A 26,156-nucleotide genomic window follows, 5' to 3' on the forward strand; every position below is an offset into this window, starting at 1 on the left:
TCAACCTCACTGCAGCCTTCTGATAAGTGTGGGAATTGTGTGCACTTGTTTTGTGCTAATTACTGAAAATGACTGGAAAAGGACTTGTAAGAGGAAATTCAGGAAATATGCCATTTGTAGATTCTTGCAAATTTCTTCGCTGGCAATGAAGATGATTTTGGAGTGGAGATGAGAGGAGTAAAGACCACAAGGTTAGTATTAGAGATGGTTCTAAAAAAAACAACACCCCCTCCCAAAAATATTGTCCTCTTACATGGCATGCTTACATGGCACAGGGGAAAATATTCCCCTCCCCCAAAAAACAATTTCCCCAAGGGGAAAAAAAATCCCACTCCCACAAATATTGTCCTCTTACATGGAAAATATTTGTGATTTTCCTCCCCGTTAAAAAGCAAAACACAGGGAGTGACTGTGACCCCGGTTTTATGTTTCACATTAAAAAAATTGTGTGTGTGAGTGTGTGAGTGAGTGAGTGAGAGAGAGAGGAGAGAGAAAGAGCACACTGCCTGTTTCCTGCTCTTTTTGTCTTTCAGCCTAGAAACAGCAAATAATAGTTTATGTCAGGGCTGGTGAAATCTGGTGAAATCTGTCCCCAGGGAATGAGAAATCTCTTGAAAATAAAGGGCAACCATTATTACACTTGAATTATTTAACTTATGTCTGTGTGGTAAATAGGGAAACAGGTTCAACCACATAGGTCTTGGCTGCCTAGCTATGACAGTGGCTTCTTCCTTCATTTTTCCTCGAAACTGCTAGGCCTCGGTGCTCCCATGTGTCTTTTACAAGCCTCCACAACCTTGTACCTCATAAGCAGAAGGGATTGCTAAGTTCTTTGTAAAGGCGGGAAGGCCCAGGACTTTTAAGCATGGAAGGCAGATATCCAACAGGTACAACTTTACCTACCAAAATGAAGCAAAATGAAGGAACAGGCTACTATCATATAGAACCAGCAAAACTTCTAAGCATTTGATGCCTATGTGAAAAAACAGGCCCAATCAATCTCTAACACACGAGTCAAATCATTCAAATGTAATTATGGTTGCTCTTCATTTTCAAGAGATTTCTCTTTCTGTGAATGGGTTGTGGGGGGCAGATTTCACCAGTCCTGACAAATTTCCCTCAGCCGTTACTAGGGCAAAAAGCAAGAAGTGGCAGGAAACAGGCACTGAACACCTGCTTTCACTACACAGTTTCTCCCCCTCCCCCTTTTTTAAAGCAGAGAAAAATCAAATAAAAATAATTCCCCCTTATACTGGCATGCCATATAAGAGGGCAATTTGGGGCGGGGGAGATTTTTTTAGTTCTAGAACAAGCTCTAATACTAACCTTGTGGTCTTCACTCCACTCATTTCCACTCCTATGCAACTGTTCACACACATCCTTTCTCCACACAGTTGCTCACCTTTTTAAAATTATAATTATAAATAAAAATATAATATTGGAGAATAATAAGCATTTTATTATGGTCCTGCCACACAAACACAGATTTCTCACTGAACACCTTTTTTCTTCTCACTGCATCTACCCAGGCTTTCCACTGCTTCTTTTCTGTAGATACATATACCACCACCCCCACCCCCAATGTGCTTTTTGTTGTACTCCTGCACAGTGGTACTGGTACTGTAGACCACTTGTACCTTCTGGATTTTTCAAAATCACAATTGTTTTTGGTCGGATTACTGCAGGAAACGTCACTCTCCACACTCAGAATGACCAAGCCTCAGAGGCAGACAGCAGCACTGCTGTCAGAACAGAGTCAACATGGCTGCTGCCTGTTTTGAGGGGAATGGCCACATACAAATGTCAAGTCCTCATTTCAGCTGCATATGAGCGGATTTCAGAGGGAAAGCTACTAGGTGACTTGTAATCTAGGGTGGGGCAGGCAGGGCACATGCCCTGGGTGCCACTTGAAAGGGGGCGCCATTTTTTAAAATTAAAAATTTTTTTAAATGGCCACTGAAAACAAAATGGCCACCACATATACTAAAATGGCCTCTGTGAGGCCCATTTTGTTTTCAGTGGCCATTTAAAAAAAACCAATTTTTAAAAATGGCCACTGCACATACTCAAATGATCCCTGCGAGGCCTTAGAGCCCAGCGGGGGAGGGGAGGACCTTTGCAGACCCCCCCATGGCTTTTAGGAAGCTCCCCGAAGGGGCGACAGGTAAAAAAAAATTAAAAATATATAATATGTCACTGAACACATATGGTTTGGCACCATATACAAAGAATCAGGGCTTGTGAATATTGAGCTGAAGTTTATGAGCTAGGATTGTATTCATTTGCTCTTACTTTGCTTCTTGTGATAAGTGAGTTAAATGTGATGTCTTAATCATATGGCTGTTAATGGTGAGTTTGTCTTTGAATCAGTGTGAAATCCTTAGCATTAAGGCCCACTGGGAGTTTCTTGCTCTCTTTCTCTCATTTTAACGGTCTTTATGAAATACTAGAATATATTCCAAGCAGCGACACAGTTTACTCTGCATATCCTTTAATTATTTTCAGAGTATCTGGGAAAAGTCAAATTCTCCATTAATTTTTAAAACTTATGTAATAGTGATGCTACAATACATAGTAGAGAATTAGACAGGCACTTCTGTTTAGTTTTCCAAGTACACCTCCACATAGTATTTGGGTATTTCATGAGCCCCAGCGTAGTGAAATGTATAGTTTTCCAGCATTTTTTGGTCTGGCTACATCCACTGCTAAATAGTTTTTGAAATATTCAAAGATTAACATGTATTTTTCAGCTGATATTATGGTAAAGTTATCTGAAAGATGGGTGTCAGATGTTTGGACAGGGGGCACAATTTCAGTGCTTGCCCTAGATACGCCTCTGCTTGTAATCACTTTTTGGTGAGAACTTAATAATAAATTGTTTTTAGAAGACATTCCCATTACAACACTTCACATAATGGTCCCACCCAGAACAACCATCTTACCAGTAACTCTTTCAGGTTACCTACATTTAAAATTCATCTTAAAAACCATAACATTTCTTCTCATCTTAGCTATGAGGGCTAGGAACTTACTGCTATTAAAAAAAATCAAACCACCTCTTTCCATTCCAAGCAGCCACCACACCACAATTAGAATGTGTGAACTGGGCCTAAAAAATGCTGTGGTCTCCAAGGCAATACACTACTAGCTGTCTAGTGGAGTCACACAGCTGGGATTTCACAAGCCTTCTTTAAAGCATGAAATTAAAATGGATGGGCAAACAAAGCAGCATGTAATGACTTATTTTTACAGCCTATGAATTAAATGTAAAAGCTCAATTTAAACACAAAGATACAACTTGAAATAGAAGCTAAAAATACTAGCTTGTAAATATACAGTCCAGACACATTAATTTCATTTTGGCAAAAATAGCACCCACTTGTTTTCAACAGACAGACTGTACTAACAGGAGTCTGTGCACCATAAAGAAATTGCAACTATAGTATTAGCCTTTTCCTCTAGGCATGCTGCAGCTCTTTCTTTCCCCAGAGGTCCTAGAAATATGAACTGTAGCTCTTGTATAGCAGTCCAGGAAATAATTGATCATTTGCTAGTGTCCTGTTGGCGAGTTACCACTCCTGGGACCCACTTTCAATTTCACACTATTTTGACTTTCTGGACACAGTGGGTTAATTTCTGGGAGAAAAGATGATTAGATACTTGTGCTGTTGTTAGAATTGCAGTTTTAAGTACATTGTGCATGTGGCATTTGTCTCTGTCATGTAAAATGCAAGAACAAAAACCATACAAGAAGGGGTTTGTGTTTTACTAGAACAGCCAAAGACTAAAAAAAAAATCTAAATCACATCAATTTGTTGCAGAACTGAACATCATAGCTCCCACCCAATCCGCATTACATCATATGGATACATTATGGCCATGAAAGTTGTTGCAAACAGATGCCAGGTCATAAGGAGGCTGGGGAGCACAGAGCTCTAGAACATGGAAGAAACCATCTAAGAGTTGTTTTGTGGTGGTTTGAAATTCAAAGATGACTGGTGTATTTCTGTTAGTTTCATGGACAAGAAGTAATTCATAGCTAGAATTTCAGCCTCGCAATACAAGGGCTACTGAAGCGAGACCTAAATTGGTGTCCTCAAAAAGAAGTTTTGCATCTCTATACCAATGTGCCCTCAAGCAGTAAGACACAAATCTTTGTTCTAAGCTGGAGAAACTCTACCTCCTGCTGCAGATGTCTCACAGTTCAATGGATGGCAGCATTTACCACTTAGCAAAAGGCTGCAAAGGGAAAGAGAGAGAATGCCCACTTGGTTGTTTGAGGTGGAGGAGGGGGAACCTGTGTATGCTGTCACTGCAAGGAAGAAGGGCAGGCAGAGCAAAATAAGTCCTCAAACAATCTATACTCACAATATGGGGTTTTCATTAACAAGGATATAGATTCAATAGACAACAAGCTGAATAATCACAAACAGACGAAAAAACCTGATCCAAGCATTAATAATTCAATTAGTATTCATTGAAATAACATTGATTTTAATGAATTTATTTCACAGCATTGTTGCTGCCCTATGTACTTTTTAAAGTTTTCCATTATAGTTTTAACAGCCATTAAGGTGTGGGTCTTAAGAAACAGGAGAGGATGATGGAAAAGGATAACTACAAGAATTAAACATTTTATAAATGGATCAAATGAGGAAAAGCTGTTTAGTAAAATTAAAGCGATTGAAGCCTATCCAATACCCGAGAAGAACACATCTTTACAAGTGCTTGCGCACACACAAATCCTATGCGGTGTGCCTTCACCCCACCCCAAAATGATGAATAAAATGTCTTTTTCATTAGAGTTGAAGTTTATAATTTTTAAAGTTTTGGGTAAAGTTATGGAATTAATTAGCAACAGAATACTGTAGGCAGGTCTAATGAGAGGATACCAATAGTATTACAATTTTTAATATGAGAGGCACTCAGCAGTCTGTGCAACAAACAATATGCTGTTCCATCCAGCATGTTTCAAGTAGGTTCTTGTGTTCCTTTTTAAATGGTATACGATCTGTGAAAGTTTTTCCCCTCTTAAGCCACAGTAACTTGAGAGCAATACAGGAATCACCCTATCATTCCACTTGCTGGAAACATCTTAAGTTTGTTCTAGTGCATCAGAGGGCAACTGGACTATAGGATGTGTTTACAATATGTTGTAAGGCAGCTGAAGATTGGGAAGACAGAAAGAAGCAGGAATTGGAACAAACTGCAGGGTGGGTTTTTGGGGTTTTTTTTAAGGAATAGATAACATCCAAAGAAATACAAAATAAGGCATGTAAAATACTTTGATTTTTTTAATACTGCTGAAGAGAAAGTATTTGGAAATATGTACAGAGCACACTGAAATTTCTTAGAAAGAAAGAGGAAGGGCATCTCATAGTGGGATATTCACCTGTACTTTTCAATTCCACTCATGGTACATGTAACAGAAACTGTACTTGAAAAATACAAACTGCACTTGGAAGGCATGACAGCCCAAGATATATGGCCTGTCATTAAAAATTGCTTCATTCTTCTGTTAGTTAAGTTTTTGACTGGAAGCTGGGATAGCACACAGCCAATAAGACCACACATAAATTGGATTTTCTGGTACTCTTAAACCTGTTGTGAGGGATCAGTAACGCTTCATAAGAACTACTTCAATTGCAAGACTGGTTGCAAGGCTGTAATGTTCACTAAGTAAACAAACAAAAAATGCTGTAGCTCTTCTCCAAGAGATGCTCAAGGGCACTTAGCCTCTTGGAACTCTGGGGAGCCTGTCTGCCAAGCCATCCATGGAGAGGCTACAGCAGCTGAGCTCCTCTGAACTTGGATATGGACATCACTTCTGTCTCCTCCTCCTCGAGATTCTAGCTCTGGCCAGCCCCTTGTGCTTTGTCCTCTTCTATAAGAGGGAGCACCCACACTGGGGCATGTGGTAAGTATTGCCCTTCAAGGATACAGTAGAGATGTGCACGGCAGGGTAATTTTGATGGACAGCAAGCCTTGGCATCAGCAAAGCCCAACGGATCTGCCGGGTGTACTGCAATAATTTCATAATGATCTAAATATAAATGTGATCCCCTTTACATTTTAGCTGTCACCTTGCATTATATCAAATACTAACGTGATGCTCACACTGCTGTTTGTTTTTCTTTACAAAAGAAATTGTTACAGCCATAAGCATAGTGCACAGCATTTGGAGCAGTTGCCAGTATTTCAGTTACAACTTTGCCTTGTGAAAATTGTAAAGGGGTCTCTCAATTTGTTTTCCAGAAATGCATTCTCCCTACGTGTGCTGTACAAGCCTATGCATGGTTAAGCAAGTTAGACCTTTTTTGTTTAGCGAGGCTTATTCCTAGGTAAATGTCCACAGAAGTGCAACCTCTTGTTACATGATTAGATTCCTGTGATTCAAATAAAGGTTCAATACTAATCACGTTTTTAAAAGTTTTCTCCCACTTCCCTCAATACTAGGAAACTATAGCACTATTTACTTTGATGGACTTGGTTTGGCATCCTTTTCAGATGAACACAACCTGTGCCATTCGAGATACATGCAGAACAGGTCTGTGTAACAAAACTCCTTCATAATACTACCTTACCACTTCTCAATTCCTACTGATTCTATGTTTTTAATGTTGTTTTGTTATATACAAACCCTAATGCATATATTGATGCCTGGAACAAGTGTCATATACTAATATATATCAGTCTTCCAGACCTCTTAACCTTCAACTAGGACTCAACTTATTTCAAATAGTAATGAAAATGGTATCATTTAAGGAAGACTATGGATGCCCCCTTTTCTTAAATAGTACAATCTGCAGGCGTCAGTTTTTCAGACTTCATATGAGCCAACACACATGGCCATTTCATATACTAAGCCAGCCCATCAGTTATGTCCACATGGGAGAGGATTACACACTGTGATGAATGGTGCAAGACTACTTTTATGCAAATTGGCTTAGAACTCTTTCGAGCTGTCAATCATAAGAGTCAGTTAGAGAGTGACAGTTAAGTTGGAAGTGAAGTTCAGTTAGAGTGGGGATTTGGGTGTGAGTAGGAACAGTCTCAAAGAGGAGTTGTTCTGAGACTCAAAGGATAAGAATCTAAAAAAAATAGAAAGACTGGGTTATTAGGGCAGTCTGTAATAAAGACTGGGTTGTAAAGTAGAGTTCTGGGAAGAAACTGGGTTCAAAGGTGAAGAGACATATATATCAGTGTTTCTCAAACTTTTTGGAGTCAAGGACCGCTAAATTCTTCGTGCAGAGTTTCAAGGACCGCTACATTCTTCATGCGCAGTTTCCCGGACCAGCAGTTAGTAAAGGAGTTGGTTTCAAGTCTATCTATCTATCTATCTATCTATCTATCTATCTATCTATCTATCTATCTATCTATCAGACTTCTATACTGCCCCAAACATGCATCTCTGGGCAGTTTAGAATGAAAATAATATAAGCATTAAAATAATTAAATTTGGAATCTTTTGCAAACATGGAATATTAGGGGTTCTTAACCTTGGGTCCCTCAGTTAAACTCCCATAACCCCCAACAACAATGGCATTTGGCCATTATGGCTGGGGATTATGGGAGTAGAAGTCCACCAACGTCTGGGTACCCAAGGTTGAGAACCCCTGAATCTAAAAGCCTGGGTGAACAAATTTGTCTCCAGTATGTCTTCAGTATGTGCGGGGTAGGGGTGGAGGTGCTTCTGATTACTCAGTGGAGAGGGTATGTTGGGCCATTAGAAAAATTCAAAAGCTACATGGGGCCAATGAAAACAACATACAAGCAAGCCCCACTGATGCAAAAGGGAAACAGCGTTCCCTCTCAAGGCGCCTTGACCACAACAGGCAGCTGGGTTTCAATCAACCAACCTTTGGCTGCAAATAATGAGCATGCAAGAACCAGCAGCCCTTCAAGTGGCGCCCACTGCCATACTTTTTCCTCCATGCCCCCGCACTGCATACAGTTTGAAGCTGTAAAGATAGGGAATAAGATAGCTGTAGGAAGATCTCAGCAGCACATGGAGGCAAGGCACAAGAAGGGTCCCATGCCTCCGTGATACTCTTCCTCTTCCGTGCCATGTGCAAAATTGAGGAAGTGAGTGCCTTGATTTCAGTTGGGGGTGGGGGGGGTTGACTCCCAGTCAGGGACCGGCACTCAAGCCTTCGGGGACCGGCAGCGGTCCAGGGACCGGTGGTTGAGAAACACTGATATATATTGTGTAGAAAGTAACTAAGTGCTGTGAGAAGTTTAAATCATTAGATTTGTAACCAAGCAAGATTTCAGCCCTACTAATCAGTAATGAAACAAACCAACCTCAGATAACATCTTGTTGTTTTGTTTTCAAGTACATCTAACAGTGATTTCTGTAACGGGTTTTACAGACCCGTTGTAGAACTCACCTCTACAAAACCATGTTATCAGGATAAAAAAACCAGAGTTACAGAAGCTTCATTGTATAATTGGTGGCATCGGAAATATAAGTACAGGTGGACATCCATATTTGTGGGCTCCATATCCACGGTTTCGAGTATACGCAGTAGGGGAATTGGCACCCAAACCTCAGTATATGCGGGGGGGGGTGTGCAACTAAGGGGTTAGGTTTCGTGTATCCGTGGGTTGGGATTGGCTGGAAATGACCTTGGAGGTCATTTCCGGCTGCCATTTTGGGATCAGGAGCCTCAAAATGGCTCCTTTGGGGGGGAAACCCGGGGGAAACAGTGATTTTCAGCCATTTTTCTGATACTTTTCTGTAGTTGGGGCATTGCTATGCTGCTGGGGACCCACAGATGACAGTAGGCCATTTCCCCCCGCATTTTTAGGGCCATTTTCTTCTTATTTTGAACTTTTTCCTGACCTCTGGGAATCTAATCCCCATGATCCCATTGCCCCAATGCCTCCATATTTGTGGTTTCCATATCTGCGGTAGCAGCAGATAATGGAACCCTAGTGAATACAGAAGTTCTCCCGCATACTTATACAAGCCAAAGTAACATCTAAGATGAAAAACCATTGAAACAAAACTTTATGCACATCATAGGAAATGATAGGAAACTGCCATATACTGAGTCAGGCCATTGGTCTATCTAGCTCAGTATTGTCTTCACAGACTGGCAGCGACTTCTCCAAGGTTTCAGGCAGGAATCTCTCTCAGCCCTATCTTGGAGAAGCCAGGGAGGGAACTTGAAACCTTCTGCTCTTCCCAGAGCAGCTTCATCCCCTGAGGGGAATATCTTGTGGTGTTCACACATCAAGTCTCCCATTCAGATGCAACCAGGGCAGACCCTGCTTAGCTATGGGGACAAGTCATGCTTGCTACCACAAGACCAGCTCTCCTCTCATTCCTGGCTCAGACCAATCACCACACACATCAACATTCAGAAAAGATGTGTGCTTGGCCTTTTCTTCTTTTTTGAGATTGAAGAATTATGCAATTTGGGTGCATAATGCATTCATGCCATTCTGATATGCGCACACACTCAATTTAGTTTTAGGTCATTACAATGGTAATATAGAAATAAAGGAAGGATCAAGTTAAAGCACAAAGACTTGCTCCTCAAAATAAAATAATAGTTGTACCAGTTTTCCCCAGTCAGTTGGAGCTTTAAAACAAAAACAAAACAAAAATCACTTGTGGTAAATGCAAGCTACAGCTTTTGAAACCTCCCTAGCCACTGGCTGAGGCTGTGATGCAATAGAAATATGGAAGTCACTGGCTATTGGCTGAACAACTATTTCATCACAGAATGCTCATGAACATTCTAAATTGTAAGCAAATAAATTCACAGCATTAAGTTTTCTGGATCAATCAGGCTGAGAGCTGTTTGTGGGAAGTGATGCAGAAATGTAAGATTAGTGCAATGGTTTTCTATTGTTATGCTGTGTGGATAAGGGGAAAATGTAGAAGAAAGTACATGGGTCAAGACAGAATACTACAAACAAAAAAATTCTGTGCACAGTTTTTGTGGGTCTGCACATGCATTCTCTAATTATCATACCCAGTCTTGTAATTTGGAAACTGGTATTTCTAGAGGGTCTGAGCAGCAGCTGTTGGTCTTTAAATAAAGAGGATGGTGTCATGCTAACTGTACTTGAGTATCTATTAGGAGATACTGAGGAGGGACAACTTCCCAAGGATTGAATATATTAGGTTAGCATAATATCATATTAGAGTTTACAGTCTTTTCCTAAAAATGCTGTAATTGACTGATCAAAGAGATACTAGAAAAGCCATAATAGAAAAGGTCAGCAGTGATATATATTTGTACAATAGTGAAGGGCATTATCTTCCCAGCTGGCATGGCATGGCATGTAATTTTACACACCATGTTGTACCAGCATGCGGTAACTAAGAGAGACAGTGATCACTACTTTCTAAAATCCCAAAAACTATTGCATAACCCGCAGATGCACATCAGTTCACATTCACATGTGCTTGCTAGGCTGTCCTGCAGTATATGCAAATAAAAAATTTGCATATGCTGCAAATTTGCATATACTGCACTACAGAAGTTTCCAGTTTTCAATGGGAAAACTGCATTCCCATTTATATAAAATTTTAGGGTTTGTACTGTTTCCCGTAATTCATGCATATAGTTCTGACATACAAATTAGTATCTATGTACCTTCTTGAATGCACCCTTCTCTTCCCTGCTTATTAATTTGTATATCATGTGATCAGAAGAAAAGAGTCTAGTAGCCCCCCTTTTCTGCATGAAAAAAAGTTTACTTCATACATTACAATTTGCTTCATACAATTTCCCCTGTTATACCAACTTCCAGAATCATGTGCTCACAACAGGAGGGGACGGGACATGATCCACATTGCATACACAACCGGCCTGAGCCATTTTTGGAAGGGTGGTATATAAATACATTCTAAAGTTTGTCAGACATCCAGACTAATGTTGCACATACAGAAAAACATTCCATGTGCACTATAGATAGGCAGTTTTTGCCAATTTCCTCTTCTCTCTGCAGCTATCTGTGCTTCCAAAAATATGTCCCTGAGGGTCCTGCAACCTTCAGATATACGTTTTCAGGAGGCACAAGGGTTTCAGAGAGAAGGGAAGACTGGCAAAAATTGCCCCCTCCCCATTGTGCACATTTTTTGGTGCATGCAACATTAGTCTGGATGTCAGCCACACTCTTTTTCTTATACAGGAAGTAGTCGTATATAAATTTAAAACTATGATGAAGACCTAAAATGACCTCTTGTAAACACCAGTATAAAGTCTACCAGGACAAAAAAAGCACTGATAAAAAAACCCTCATACTGTAGATGATCTGAGAAAAGGAACAGAAAGAAAGACTAAAGGAAACAGTAAACTGTGTGTCAAGAAAGAGATAAAAAGATGACAGCAAATTCTGCTAACCTTGGAATTTTATTATTATTATTACTATTATTATTATTAATTCGATTTCTATACCGCCCTTCCAAAAATGGCTCAGGGCAGTTTACACAGAGAAATAATAAATAAATAAGATAGATCCCTGTCCCCAAAGGGCTCACAATCTAAAAAGAAACACAAGATAGACACCAGCAACAGTCACTGGAGGTACTGTGCTGGGGGTGGCTGGGGCCAGTTACTCCCCCCCTGCTAAATAAAGAGAACCACCATGTTAAAAGTTGCCTCTTTGCTAAGTTAGTAGGGGGATCTACTAATTTAGATCTTGATAAGATCAGGCCCCAAAGTATTTTGGGTTGGTGTGTTCTTTGCACCTCTAGGTACACAACACCATGACCTAGAAACCCAAATCTGTGCTATATCCTTCGTCACCAAGAATGGTGTGCTCTCTGCCATCTCCCTTCCCATGACTTATCATAGCCAGCAACAGGTGGTAGGGGTTCATTATTGGTGATAAAGAGTGCAGCAGGGATTGAAGTCCTGAGTGTTGCCACACATGCACTTTGAATCCAGGGATACTGAGAAGCATGAGATTTGAAGTTTATGTACTGTGATTGGAAATGAGGAGCAAAAAAAATAAATAAATAAAATCATATACAATGTCCACACAGCAAAAGCTTGTTGATTCATGGTTTTACATAGTAATAGGATGTAGCCCAACATCTTCTGTGATAGGCATTTCTGCTACTATATGCCACATCCTATTGATATTTAATAAACTAAGGTACACCAGGATATAATAAACTTCACCACACCACCTAGCAGTTACAACACCAACCATAGAAAAAAAATTCTTGCCAGGTGGGGGGAGGGGGCACAGAAGGGGCCAAATCAATTTCTAGGGAGGATGGGACTTCGCCTCGCATGCTAGATTTCTGAAAGAATAACAATGTATTTGACATGAATGCTTCCATCGTAAAGGTAAACAGAAGTGAGTCCATAGGGAACAGCTCTGAGATTGTGATAATATTTCACGCCCCTATGCCACCTATGCTACTTATACAGATTGTACTCAATCTAAAAGATCCCCTTGGTACCTTACACTAGATTATATAATTCTGATATAAAGGGGGGGAGGGAGAGAGAGAGAGAGAGAGATGGGCTGACACCTGATGTTAAAACCTTCCCCCAGTTCTTTGGCATTCCTGCTACTGTCCTCAGAGGCCAGTGGCAAGAACAGTAAAAAAAAAAAAGCAGCCACCAGAAGGAAGCATGTTGCCAAACAAGCACTCTCGTGTCTGACTTTTTAATGCATTTGTTGCGAAGTCTAACACAACTGCCATATTTTACTGGATTTTCCTTCCATTACAGCATGATTAAACATATTTCCATCTAATCCAGAAGAAACAGCCTCAGATTAATTGAGGACTCCAATGAAGATGCTCTGCTGCAGCTCCCAGAGCACTTCTATCTAACAGAGATTTTTGCCAAAACAACAGGAGTTTATGGTTTGCCTCGTCCATTTGGCCTTCTAGAACTCATCTGTGTTATTTCAGCTTCTCAGGTTCCTACACACGTAGGGTAGAGGAAATGCTGCTGATGATCAGCAAAATAGCAAAACTGCCTATACATAAAATGTTAAGGTAGAGTAATTTCTCATAGCCATAGTTAAGTGCAAACATTTTCAAACTGACAGTGTCCTTTTAAAACAGGCTGTACAAGGATTTTGCTTCAGACTATGAAAAATTGGATTTCCAGCCATGTTTAGTTGTTGTTTTTTTAATGCTCTAGCATGTTGATATGAGCGCCGCAAGCCACTCCTCAACAATAATAGAAAGATAAGGTTGAACAGTAACAATGTAAAAGTAAAAGGTGGCAGGGAATGTAAAGGATATCACTGAATCTTTCTAAAACAGAGGAGCCCTTAATTAACTTAGCACCCACATTCATTGTACTATCTCAGAAATGCAAACCAATATTAGCAGTGGCTAGTAGCACTAGAGATATACTCTTCTCATTCACTGTCTAAACACTTCCCAGAGTGGCTTCAAATAATTTGAAAAACAACAGTTGTGATGCTAGTTTTGGCCACTAATATTTGAGGTCTCCTTTCCTCTCCCTTTCGGAAAAATATCGATTTCTCCTGCCACCATCTTTGTGTGTGGTTCCATTACTTGCATTTGGCTGTCTAAAAATACAAAAATGGACCAAAAAAAATGAAAAACATGAATAATGAAGAACAGCTGAATTTATTTAATATCAGTGTTTCTTATCAAGGGATAGCACTGATGCCCTTCATATTCTACACCCCACCCATGAGTGTCAGTAACAGGTGTTGATGTGAATGCATTAAAACCCCAAACGTCTATTCTCTAAGAAACATTTGGGCATACAGATGCTCAGTATGTAACTAAATTCAGATGTCATACCTGATTCTAAAAAATGAAACAGCAACTCTGCATCTATAAACTGAAGAAGATAAACCCAGTTTATAAACCAAGGAAGACTGGCAATACCAATACCACCAGTATTAGGCCTGTGCAAAGATTAATCCTCCATGTGTCCAAGCAGAATCATTTGCACTCTGCCCCTGGCTCCACAGGGTGGCAGCCACTCACAGCACTTACCTCCTTGCAGAGTAGTCTTGGACACAGCACCAGGGAGGGCCCTTAAAAGGGATGCAGAACTGTAGGAAGTCTAACTGACGTCTTGGAAGCCATGCACGATAACACATGAGGACTGCTGAGCTCTCTGGGGAAACCACTGGGAAGGATTACATTTCCTACCATTCCTTGTGCACTGCCCTACACAACTTCCAAGACGTCAGTGAGGCTTCCTACAACTCCACATTCCTTTAATGGCCCTTTCTGGTGCTGTACCGAGGACCAGTCAGCACTGTGAGTGGCTTTCACCTCGTAGGGCCAGGGGTGAGATGTACATGATATGGCTTCAATGCTGAATCTAGTTAAGCACCATAATTTACACTATACTTGTTTTTTGGAACACAACTGAGAATTGTGTTCCAAGAAGGGGGGGGGGCATGGCATTAGACCCTTAAATGCCTGCCTATGGGCAGTAATGGACTGGATGAAGGATAATAAACTGAATCCAAGTAAGATGAAGGTTCTCATTGTTGGGGGTCATAATCTGCAAGATGAGATAGAACTTTCTGTTCTGGATGAGCTTACGCCCCCAGAAAGAACAGGTCTGTAGCTTGGGAGTGCTCTAGGACCTGCATCTCACCCTGGTGCCTCAGGCTGAGGCTGTGGCCAGGAAAGCTTTTTACCAGCTGTGACTGATTCATCAACTCCACCTGCTCCTTGAGGAGAATGACCTGGTAACAGCAATACACCAGCTGGTAACCTCCAGGTTGGACTACTGCAATGCACGCTATGTAGGGCTGCCTTTGTACATAGTTCAGTTAGTTCAAAATGCTGCAGCCAGATTGGTCTCTGGGGTATCCTAGAGAGACCGCATTATGCCTGTTCTTAAGCAGTTGCACTGGCTGCCAATACTTTCTAGGCAAAGTGCTGGTAATTACCTTTAAATCCCTGAATGGCTTAGGTCCGGGTTACCTGAGAGAGCACCTTTCTCTACAAGATCCCCACCACTCATTGAGATCATTAGGAGGGGTCTGTCTTCAGGTGCCACCGGTTCATCTGATGGTGTTGACCTGGGATCGGGCCATCTCAGTTCTTACCCCCGGGTTGTGGAACGTGCTCCACATAGCTATAAGACGATTATCTCCCTTGGAGCCCTTCAGGGGAGCTTTAAAGACCCGTCTTTTCAGTTTAGCTTTTAATATTTAGTTTGAATTTTAATCTGGTTTAAATTATTTTATTTTCATTATATGTTTTTTTTTTAATTTTAATGTAAGCTGCCCTGAGACACTTTTGGAAGGGTGGTATACAAATTCCATACCATACCTTTAGAAGGGTGGTATATAAAGGGTAGTATATAAAATAAAAATCACAAGAACCTTAACTCTAATCTTATACCAAAGGGCACTTTGAAAAAACATTTTAATTAAAACTGTACAAGCATAAGAGGGAGGGAGAGCTGGGAATGCATAGCTTGTTCATATAATGCAAAGCATGTGAAAACAGCTACTCTAGGATACTTCCCTGATACAATCAGTTAGACAAATATATAACTGTTCATAAGAGATTTCATAGTGGTTCTTTTCTAGTTCAATAAGGAAGAAAGGTATTGTGTTAAGTGGCAGTTCTTATTGGACTCATAAATGATCATGTTTGAGTCTTATTGCTTATACAAGTAGATTTATCTTATATCTTAAAATATCACATTTAAGACTATTTCTTTTCTATGGAATCACTCTAATATATTAAACCTCCTTGTACCATCTCACATTTTGATAGTTGGGCAATTTCCCCCCTTATACTTCAAATCAGTTTTTGACAAAATACTAAGCATTCTGTATGAGTCCCAGCAGAATTTTACATGGATTTCCCCCCACCCCTGAACATTTTTCCCTGTGAATGACTACAGCATTAAAAAAACCCCACACAATTAAAAAAAAAAAAGGACACACACTTATATGAAAGCAACAGGTCTTCTATTTCACTAAAATTCCCTTCTATAATGCTTTAATTGCTACAATGCTGGAATTCACAGGCATCATGTACTGAATCCTTTAACATTTACTTAACAGGATGTCGAGCACCCTGACCTCAACTGGAGCTCTAAGATCTAAAATGTGTTAGACAGAACATGTAAAAACTGCAGTGTAGACAGAGCATTTAGTATTTAACATAATGCTAGTCAGGATGGACTTTAGCATTCACAATATCACACTCTGAATGCAATTAATCTAGTGTGTGTGTGTGTGTGTGTGTGTGTGTGTGTGTGTGTGTGTGTGTGTAGGGGAGAATCTACCATCATCACCCTCATAATTGCTTATACAAAATAGAAACACCACGTAAAACATGGATTGAAAAAGCAGAAAAATCCATTTCCATTTCATTCCAACACACCAGGCTGATCACAGATTAATACACTGCAAAGTTAACCATGATCATTTGTGTGCTCACCTAAAATTATGTTCACAACAAAGTCATGTTCATGATTACCACCACCAGAGTCACTTTCAAATTACGCTTTGTTTTCAGCCTTCTGATTCTGTGCTAACCATGTATTCATTATTTGCTCATTGTTCTGGGGAAGAGCAACAATTGCTCTTCCAACTTATCCCAAATTCCCACAGCCTCCCAACCCTCTACTCCACCAATCACAAACAAGTGAAGCATCTCCCTCCACTTTCCAAATGTGCAAATACAGAGGTCAGACTCCTCCCTCATCCATTTATACTGTTGTCCAAAAATCCTGCTGTCATTCTTGCCATGGTAAATGTTTCTTTGTCCTCTGGTGAGCATGAGGAGTGGAGCCTCAGTCGCTCTTTGCAGCTTGAAGCTGGAGAGGGGGTGGGGATTATACTCTATTTGTAATGCAAAAGCATATTGTGATTATGAGAACAGCTCTCACCCCTACTCTCCAGCACGAAACTGAAGGTGGTGGTAAGGGTAGGCATTTTGTCTTTGGGCAATTCTAGCCACCTTGCAGCCCAACACAAGAACAAGACCACCCAGCCTTCCCTTCTGGCTCCAGAGATGAAGCTCATGAGTTATATAGGTGCTGGGTTATATAGGTGCTCTGGCAGTCTAAGCAGCTCAATACCAAAGCAATCCTGTCCTCCAAGGGTGGAGAGAGGGGTGGGGATGGCCTATACTCCCTTCTTCAGCTTCAAACCTGGAGCTTGGAAGGGTAGCAACAGGATTGTCCCTGACAGCATGCAGAGGTACAGTGTAAAGTGAGAAACAATGGCAGGATGACCAGACATTTTGACTGCACTACATAGGCCAGTCAACATTTGAGGACCCCTGCATTTATGTTAATATTTTCATAAAATGCATTCTCAGGCCATTATTCCATTGCAGCACCATATCTTGCCCTCTTCCACATTTTAAGGGGTAGCCTTATTCTCTAGTTGTGTTTTACCCCATAATGAGCACAATCCAGCCAAAGGGCTTTTTATCAATATAGTCAACTTATCAGAAATTTATTCAGATTTTCCATTATATATAACAATAAACAATACAGATAGAGAATTACATTGTACATTGACGTCATACTGATTGCAATGGGAGAGATATAAGTATGTACCTCTTTCGCTGCCCCATAACCCGCTCTGTAAGAGATAGATTTCTTCCAGATTTCTTGCTGAAAGGACAAGAGTAGTGGTCAAATTTACAGAAAATTGACTTCCTGGTTGCAAACAGTGATGACAAGAATATTCAAAGCATGGCAGTGTTCACACTGACTTTGGCCTAATCTAAACAAACATATATGGATTCCCATGTCATTTTGGTTGTATTATGTATTATGAAATGTTTTTAGTATTTGTGCCAGTTTGCACACTTGTGAAAAGACTTCACTATGTCTATTTCAAAACTTGTGTTCTTTCCAATTATATTTCTTGTCTTTAATCCCTAGGGTTGGCTGTGCACTTCTATAATAGTTTACTTGGAGTCCAATTTGTATGTTTAAACAGCACTCAATATGCTGTTTAACTTTTGCAACAGCACATAAGCAGAACCAATAATTTTACTTAATTGTTCTCTGATGTCCCATTGATCTCAATGGGACAGGACTGATTCCTGTCTACTAGGATAGCCAACTCCAGAAAGTGGAGCTGGGAAATTACTGCTCAGACCTCTGACATTTGTGCTACAGAGTCCAACAGGGTTCCATCTCATCTCCCATGTTTAGTAACATCTAATTGGGATGTGCACAAACCAAGGTTTGTGCACAGGTTCAGTGCTCCAATATGACGCAAGGGGGGTGGGGGGTGGGGTGGCGGCAAGTGCAACCCTTAACAGGCAAGCACAACCTTTAAAAGAAGTACCTTTAAAAGAAGCTCTCCGCTGTCCCATGCAGATTCCTGCTGAGACGGTGCTCCCCCAACAGCCCACGCGTGGCAGTTGGGGGGAGTGCTGTCACAGGAGGAAGCTGCATGGGACAGCGGAGAGCAAGTAAGGACCTGCTCTACTTCTTTTAAATGTTGTGCTCGCCGCCACTCCCCCTGCCCCACGGCCTCTGCATGAACCTCTGTTTGTGCACATGCCTAATATCTACATGAGACTACTGAGCAAGGTTATCCAGGCATTTGGAGTGAGGTATCATCAATAAACCCAACTCAATTTGTTTTTCTACAGATTCAAGTGAAGTATTGAAATTTCTGAATTGGTGGCTGGAATCAGTAATGGACTCAACAAGGAATCAGTAGGGGACTGAATGAAGACCAAATACTGAAACAATCCACATAAGATAATTGTTCTCTTGGAAGGCAGTCCATCCTACAAGGGAGATGAGGTTCAACCAGCTTGGAAATGGTGTGCAATGCCTTCCATCAGTTTCAGCCAGTGTACCAGGTACAACCCCTCCTTGACACTTATCCATGCACTGGTAACCTTTAGGATGGACTACATGGGACTGCCTTTGAAGACCTCTTGGAAACTTCAGTTAGTACAAATTTTAGCTGCTAGGTTACTAACTGGGATCAGTTATACACCGCATATTTTGCCAGTTCTTAACAATTACTGGCTACCAGATCACATTCAGGCACAAGAGGTTCTAGCATTTATGTATAAAGCTTTATATGGCTTGGGGCCTGGTACCAAAGGACTACCTCCAGCCACATGAGCCTTACTGGATACTGTGTTGATAATCAGATTTCTACCCTGGGTCTCCCCACTTTCTGAAATGAGGTGAGTAGTTACTGGGAAAGGGCCTTCTCAGTCATGGCACTTCAACTGTGGAATGCCTCTTCAGGGCGGCTCATCTAGCACTGACTTTCATGTCATTTAGCACCAGACAAAGATGATGCACACTTTCCAGGAATAATGTAAGCTGGTTTTATCACTCACTTTTAATCCATTCTGATGGATTGAATGGAATTCTATTGTTCTACATTCTCATTTATTTAATTGTAATTTCATACATTGTTTTATTGCATACCACCCTCATGGTTGCACTGAATGATGGCTTAAACATTTTAAAAATAAATATCGCATTACAGGACTGGAAAAAAACCTAGCTGTATACTAGAGACAGGACTACAAAAAAAAATCTGGGGAGTTTGCTACTGGAAGAGGCAAGTAGGAAAGAAATTTCAGTGCTGTGTACTAATAAGAGTTAAACATTTGCAAGAAGTGGTCTTGTGAAAACTCAGAGTTCAAAGAAAGCAAAGTGTACTGGCCTACTTCACCAAATGTATCCTGACTACCTCATATTAACTTTTAAGCTAATAACTCTTCATTTTCATTGATTTAAAGCCAAAATCCAACTTGCTGCAAAAGGCTTCCCCTTCTCCTCATGTTGCAAGAAACCTGCAAGGAGGTTATTAATATAACACAATGTGAAGAATCAGTTCAATGAAGCAGTGTCACGACATCTAAAATATGGTGGAAACATCTTCCAAGAAACCCACTATCAAATGCCCTTTGAGGTTTACTGTACACTTGTAGCTCCATTGCAACACTTAGGAAGCTTCTGTTAAGATGTACCACTGCAAAGGAGAAGAAAAACCTGCCTTTGCCTCAAGATGAAGGGGGGAAAAATCATATATACCCATTCTTATATCAGAAGCAAAAGGCAGACCTTGACAAGGCACAAACAAAAGGAAACCTATAGGCATAGCTACAAATGTAGGCAGAATACTAACTGAAATTAAAATTTATTACTGATCTACAGAGGAAAAAAAGTGAAAATTATTTACTGGCATATCCAGATCCCAGAAAACATGACAACAACATAAGTACAAAAATCTAAGTTACTTGGCAAAACGATTTAGAAAAATGAGAAACCTCACCCCAGTACGGGACTTTCCTCGTATTTGATGCTATCTAGTGTGCAGCACAATGCAGCATAAAGGGTAACTAGAAGATTTACAATCTGAAGATGAAGATTTTACTTTGCCATGGTGAATTCACTGTTCATAAAAACAGAAAGAGAACACTTCACTGGAAAATGTTGGCAGACCTCTGGGGAGTAACAGGGCACGTTAATTTATATGACATGCTGTCCTGTTTCTTTTGTAGAGGCCCACAGGAGGGGTTTGCTACCCTGAGCTTTTATTTCGGTCCCTAATGAAAAAGCAAAAGGTTTAAGCCCATTTATTGTGCAGTATATTAAATTTAGCACTTTAAAAAAGCATTTTCCTAAAATGTTCTTAAAAGAACTGGTCCCCACCCCTCTGTGTGTACGTACATAATTAGCATGATCTGCAATAGCAAAAATCAAATGATCAATACACAAAATATACTGCAAGTACCACAGCATGTATTTTCAGTGTCTATTCCTACTGGAAGGCAATGTACTTCCAAAGCATACACAACCAGCACCCACACCAATACTGCTATTTATTGCAACATTGAACAAACATTTTCCTTGTTGATGCATTCCCACAAACAATGTTCTGACTAGTGCTGCACCAAATTTCACATTCTATTTTCGAAGTAAAAATTGGGCTTATGAGAAATAAAGGCAGCCTGTTTAAATGGAAGTGATGCAGCTGCTACACCATTATTTTAAAGACTCCATTTTAACCAGTCAATCTTGAAGTGAACAATGTGACAACATCACAGTGCCATACAGCCAATCAGATGTTGTTGCATGACATCACTGGGGATGAAGAAAGGCTTCCCATTATCTTCATGATAGGAGAGAACACACATCCCCATTGCCCAGACAATGTTCCTGTATTTCCATACTTGGCTGCAAGTTTCATTGCCCACCAGCAATATAAAGCATCCCTTTATGATTTTATCAACATCTCCTCAAACATTATTTATGTAGCAGTAACCCATCTGTCCTTTTAGAAATATTTCCTCAGGTGACTCTGGCCTACCTTTGCTCATAGACTGAGCTTCCTTGATTATTTGCACTGATTTAATTATCTGTGCATTGTTTTTCATTTCTGTTTGGCTTAATCATGGTAAGCAATCTGTACGTTATTTAATTCCTTATAAGCAATACTTCCATCCCATTCCAGTTCTAGTGACACACAATTACTCATGACTAGTTGAGGAAGAATGTAGAAAGGGATACCCATTTGGAGATATACCCACATCCATATTTTGCCACAACTACAACTCAATACTAGGAGGAAGACTTGGGCCAGTTGCCTCAGAACATAAGAACAGCCCTGCTGGATCAGGCCGAAGGCCCATCTAGTCCAGCATCCTGTTTTGCACAGTGGCCCACCAGATGCCGCTGGAAGCCACAGACAGGAATTGAGGGCGTGCCCTCTCTCCTGCCATTACTCAGGATTGGGAACATGCTCCCAGGGGTCCCTAGTTGGGTGCAAGGTGGAGGATGAATTAGCATGTGCAAGGATCTCAACATTTCTATATAAAATATAAATTGTACATGACAGTGGCAGACAGAGACTGGCAGCGGCCCGTGTTCAGCCCCCTGGCCCTGCCCCCTGCGCCTGACATCAGATGCAGGGGTCCAGCTAGCCACGCCCCCAACCTCTGATGACAGACGCAGGGGCATGGTCTGTCTCACAAACGGGAGGCAAACAGAGCCTCCCTTTAAAAGAAAGGGAAAGTCACTCCAACCGTACTGCCAATGCAGTACGATCAGACCCATTTGGGAGCAAAATAACACACACACCCCATGTTTGACATCAGATGTTGGGTGTGTGTCTGGGGCTGTGAGGTATGGCCCCTGGGGTTGGTGGCCTGGGTTCTTTGAACCCATTTGGCCATTGGTGGCTCTGGCCCGGTACATGAACATGCACACAAACACATCCACCCAAATTTTTATTTATTTTACTAATTCACATTTCCAGTCAGTTTACACACAATAAATGGCTTCAGAAACATGACTGCAGCAGCAAGCAAGCAACTCCCCCTCACCATCTACCAACCTCACAAACGGATAAAGGTGTCTCCACACTCACCTGGGCCTCCCTATATGAACACAGCAGCAAACAAGGAAGCATCAACAACAGGCAGGTAAGCAGGCTGAGGCAACCACAAGGTGCGATTGAACAGCAATCCCTAATGGATGGGTGGACAAACAGGAAGCAACAAGCAGCCAGAAGCAGCCGTAGCAGTTAAGTTGGGCCAGCAAGCAACTCAAAACAGCCTGCTGACATGAGGTCAGTGTGCATTTTTCCTTAACTGCTGCCTTATTGGCCCCATTCCCACCTCCACCAACATAGCTCAAGAGAGGGGCCATGAGAAGCACATGCACTTTTCCCAAGCTTCGCCTGCTGCTCTCATTTTGAGTCTCCTCCACCAGGTAGCTGGGGCAGGGCAGAAAAGTGATGGCACATGTGAGAAGCAAGTGCCTGCTTCTTCTGCTGACTGCTACTGCCCTTCCATAGGCCAGCTGCTGAGCGCTGGTCACTGGGAGGAGAGAGTGTACAGGTGGTTTAGTTGGGAGAAAGGGGGAGTGTGCACATGGCCTAGGAGAGAGTAGGGCCTGGGGGAGTGTGGAGCATGGAGCGATTGTCCTGGTCACTCCAGTCAAAAGGATTGGCCTGCATGCTGACACCCAGTCTCTTTCAGAGATTTTTCATAATCGTTTGCCAAAACATGCTAATACTAATACTAACAACAACAACCACAACAAGTAGTACATGGGGAATGTGTGCATATGTATGCACCTGTGGGCATTTCACCCATGACAATGTTTGTGAAATGTATCCTGCTTTGGCTCAAAACCAGTACTGTTAGAGTTGAGGAATACAGAAAAATCAGGATTAAGGCAATTCCTGTCATATACCCCCTCCCTTCAAAAACCAGATTTATGCAATGGATTATCACATATAAAATTATGTAATCCATTAATGATTTATGGATCTATTGTCCTTCAGACACTGCCACCAACTCTATATATGGCCCCCAGAGAGCTGAGGTTTGTAACTGGCTATTTGAATTAATGAATTAATTGGAAGCAACAGGTTTTTTAAAAAAATGAAATAACCACAGGATTACTTAAAGCATGATAGATACTATGTCATTTACAAAACACAGCCAAGGTAGTGGACGAGCATGAATTGTGCCAGCAAAAGCCAATTCCAACTCCCCCACCCACCAAAAAGAAAATTGGCAAAATGTCTCTCTGTTTCAGACAATAGCTTATGAAGAAATTAAGGAGTCAGTTAAACTAATTCACTTTAGAAGAGAGCTTGCCATCATAAGGCTGACTGAATTCCAGTAGCTCAATAGTCAGACACAGAGGTTGTCAATGGTCCCTCAAGCAATTAATTTTCTACCAGCTTCTCAACTGCATTATACAGAACAGTAGATGGGATTTTACCCACACTTATCAGGTAATGCCAAAACAAAACTATGCTGTCATGTCAGAAGTCTTATCAAGGAGCTGAAAACACTGAATATTTGGGAGAAAAATTTGCCATTCAAATATATTCACAACAGCAATGCCTAATAACGAGAAAACACTGAGTTCAATCTAATCACACCAGTTACCCAGCTCAAATTTGAACTTGTGTATTTGCAAAAGTGAAATGTTAGTTCACTCTCCATATAGGATGCACACTAGGGATAGGTACCTTAATCTAAACCTACTAAGTGTGTGCTCAATCGCCCAATCTGAAGCAGAGGCACTGGAGCTGCTCATTGTCCTCCAACACACAACCTCATGGAGACTGACAGCAGACATAGCTGTGAGTGGCTCTGTCTCTCCTTAGGCCCTGCAATTTCAGCCTTTTTTCTTTTTTTTACTTTACACTATGCAGTCACAAACAGTGGAGTGCTGCAGTGGCTTGGGAAAGACTGACAGAACTACATAGGAAATGGATTTGCACATATCATTTGTTACATGGAGCACCTTCCAGGTGGTCTAACAGGGCACTAACAGATTGCAACAAGGGCTTAAGTAACAGCCATTCCTGTGTAGAAAGTACACAGAAACTCTGTGCAGAAAGAGTTAATTAACAGTCATGGTGTAGAAACTGGTTTTTAATAACAGGTATCTGATAGGGACACAGTTCATACCTACAATCCAAAACATAATTAGGTGAAATCCCGAGGAAGGTAAGTATTTCAATGGAATTCATGCCAATGAAGGAGGCCTTGATCCACAAACACATTCCTTTGCACACTTTAGTGAAATTCGCCAATAAAATGAACTGGAAAGCTCTCATTTATTTATTTATTGAATTTCTATACTGTCTAATATAGAAATCTCTAGGCGGTGTACAGATTAAAACATAATTTAAATATAAGAAATTTAAAATTCATAACAGATATAAATCACAATAGATAAAAACACATCAACATTTAAAATTTAAATTTCAGTTAAAAGCCTGGGAAAACAGGTACATCGTCAGGGTCCTCCTAAAAGCAAACAGAGAAGATGTTCTCATTTCAGCAGGGAGTGCGTTCCAAAGCCCTGAGGCAGCCACAGAAAAGGCCGGTCCCAAGTTATTATTATTATTTATTATTTATTAGATTTCTATACTGCCCTTCCAAAAATGGCTCAGGGTGGTTTACACAGAGAAATAATAAATAAATAAGATAAATCCCTGTCCCCAAAGGGCTCACAGTCTAAAAAGAAACCTAAGATTGACACCAGCAACAGTCACTGGAGGTACTGTGCTGGGGGTGGATAGGGTGACAACCTGGGTTGGTGGCAACCGTAACCAGACCTCTCCAGATGATCTTAATAGGCGACAGGGTTCACAAAAGAGAAGGTAAAGGCTTTATAGGTAATAACCAGCACTTTGTATTTCATTCAGAAACATATCAGCATGGCAGCCAGTACAGTTCTTTTAGAATCGGTGTTGTATGGACCCTTTGGGTAAACCCAGAGACCAATCTGTCTGCCAATTTGGAGCTCCAAATACGAATCAGAGTTCCCACTGTATCAGAATCACATTGTATCAGGATCTCTCAGTGCTAAGAAGTAGTGTAAAAATCCTTTGATTCAGCCACAAAATGCATCTTGCCTGAATAACTTAGCAGCACATTCACATGTTCTTGATTATCCCATATGATTGGGGGGGGGGGCAGAATCACACACATTTCCGAAGCGAGAATACCTAGCCCAGACAAATTTTGCATTGCACAAAAGCATACACTGTTTACATTGAACTGGAATTATCTGAAAGTAGATCTACCGATATGCTGTGGTTTTTATGTTCTTTAGGGGATTGTAGGTGTGTTTTTCAAAAAGGCCATTCATGAAACCATATTAGAGGTGCCTGGCTTCTATTAATGTTATGTCCTTTGACATCCAGTCAGTGAAAGATAAAAGATGGCATTAACTTTTCACAGTGGAGTGAAATGAACATGTTAAAAGAAATGAGCAAATACTAAATAGATGTGCAGTGCAAGGTGACCCAGTCGACTTTAACAGAGTACCAAAATATAATCAAATAAAACCTATGATCTTTAGACTGGAAAAATGGTGAGCCAGGAAGGCAAACACAATTTTTAAATCTGCAAAGACCAACTGAAATAAATCATGCATAAATTGTAACATGCAGCTGAGTCCGCTACAACTACTTGATCCTTGCAAGGGCATCAATATTGAAAGGGTGAGCTTGAGTCAGAGTGAGCTCAGCTTTCCTTGGAACTTCATCCTCTTGCTACCCACTCCCTTCAGACAGAGAAGCATCAATGCAAACAACCTATTACATACACAGTGAAACTGTACTCAATCTCCCCACCCCAATCATTGTGCTTGTTTAGGTTAACTGGGTTGTTTAAGATAGCAGGGTGAATTACCACCATGACGCCTGCTGAAACTGGGAGTGGACCTTCT

At 40.9% G+C, this 26,156-nt stretch overlaps 1 protein-coding gene and 1 long non-coding RNA gene across 10 annotated transcripts in view; one reads left to right on the forward strand and one right to left on the reverse strand.

Moving 5' to 3' along the window:
- Positions 1 to 26,156, reverse strand: part of FIGN (fidgetin, microtubule severing factor) — a 178,491-nt gene that overhangs the window by 87,940 nt on the left and 64,395 nt on the right. For 6 of the 8 annotated variants that reach the window (XR_008309893.1, XM_053262040.1, XM_053262056.1 and 3 more), the window contains one exon: positions 17,517 to 17,573. The exons of 1 other annotated variant lie outside the window; for it this stretch is intronic. Coding sequence is in view for 2 of the 7 variants with exons in the window: in XM_053262040.1 (XP_053118015.1) it covers positions 17,517 to 17,573 (57 nt within the window). In the remaining 5 variants the exon portion in view is untranslated. Of the gene's footprint in view, positions 1 to 17,516; positions 17,574 to 20,223; positions 20,344 to 26,156 lie in introns of all 8 variants that reach the window. One more of the 8 variants, XM_053262085.1, reaches the window with a different exon arrangement.
- Positions 37 to 20,542, forward strand: LOC128330027 (uncharacterized). Of its 2 annotated transcripts, XR_008309930.1 has the most exons (4): positions 37 to 191; positions 6,457 to 6,547; positions 18,569 to 18,784; positions 19,688 to 20,542. It is a non-coding gene; the product is annotated as an uncharacterized LOC128330027 (long non-coding RNA). The 2 variants fall into 2 exon arrangements; XR_008309928.1 differs by lacking the exon at positions 19,688 to 20,542 and having other exon boundaries at positions 18,569 to 19,433.

Source organism: Hemicordylus capensis, chromosome 1, assembly GCF_027244095.1.
Source record: "Hemicordylus capensis ecotype Gifberg chromosome 1, rHemCap1.1.pri, whole genome shotgun sequence".
Classification (NCBI taxonomy): Eukaryota; Metazoa; Chordata; class Lepidosauria; order Squamata; family Cordylidae; genus Hemicordylus; species Hemicordylus capensis.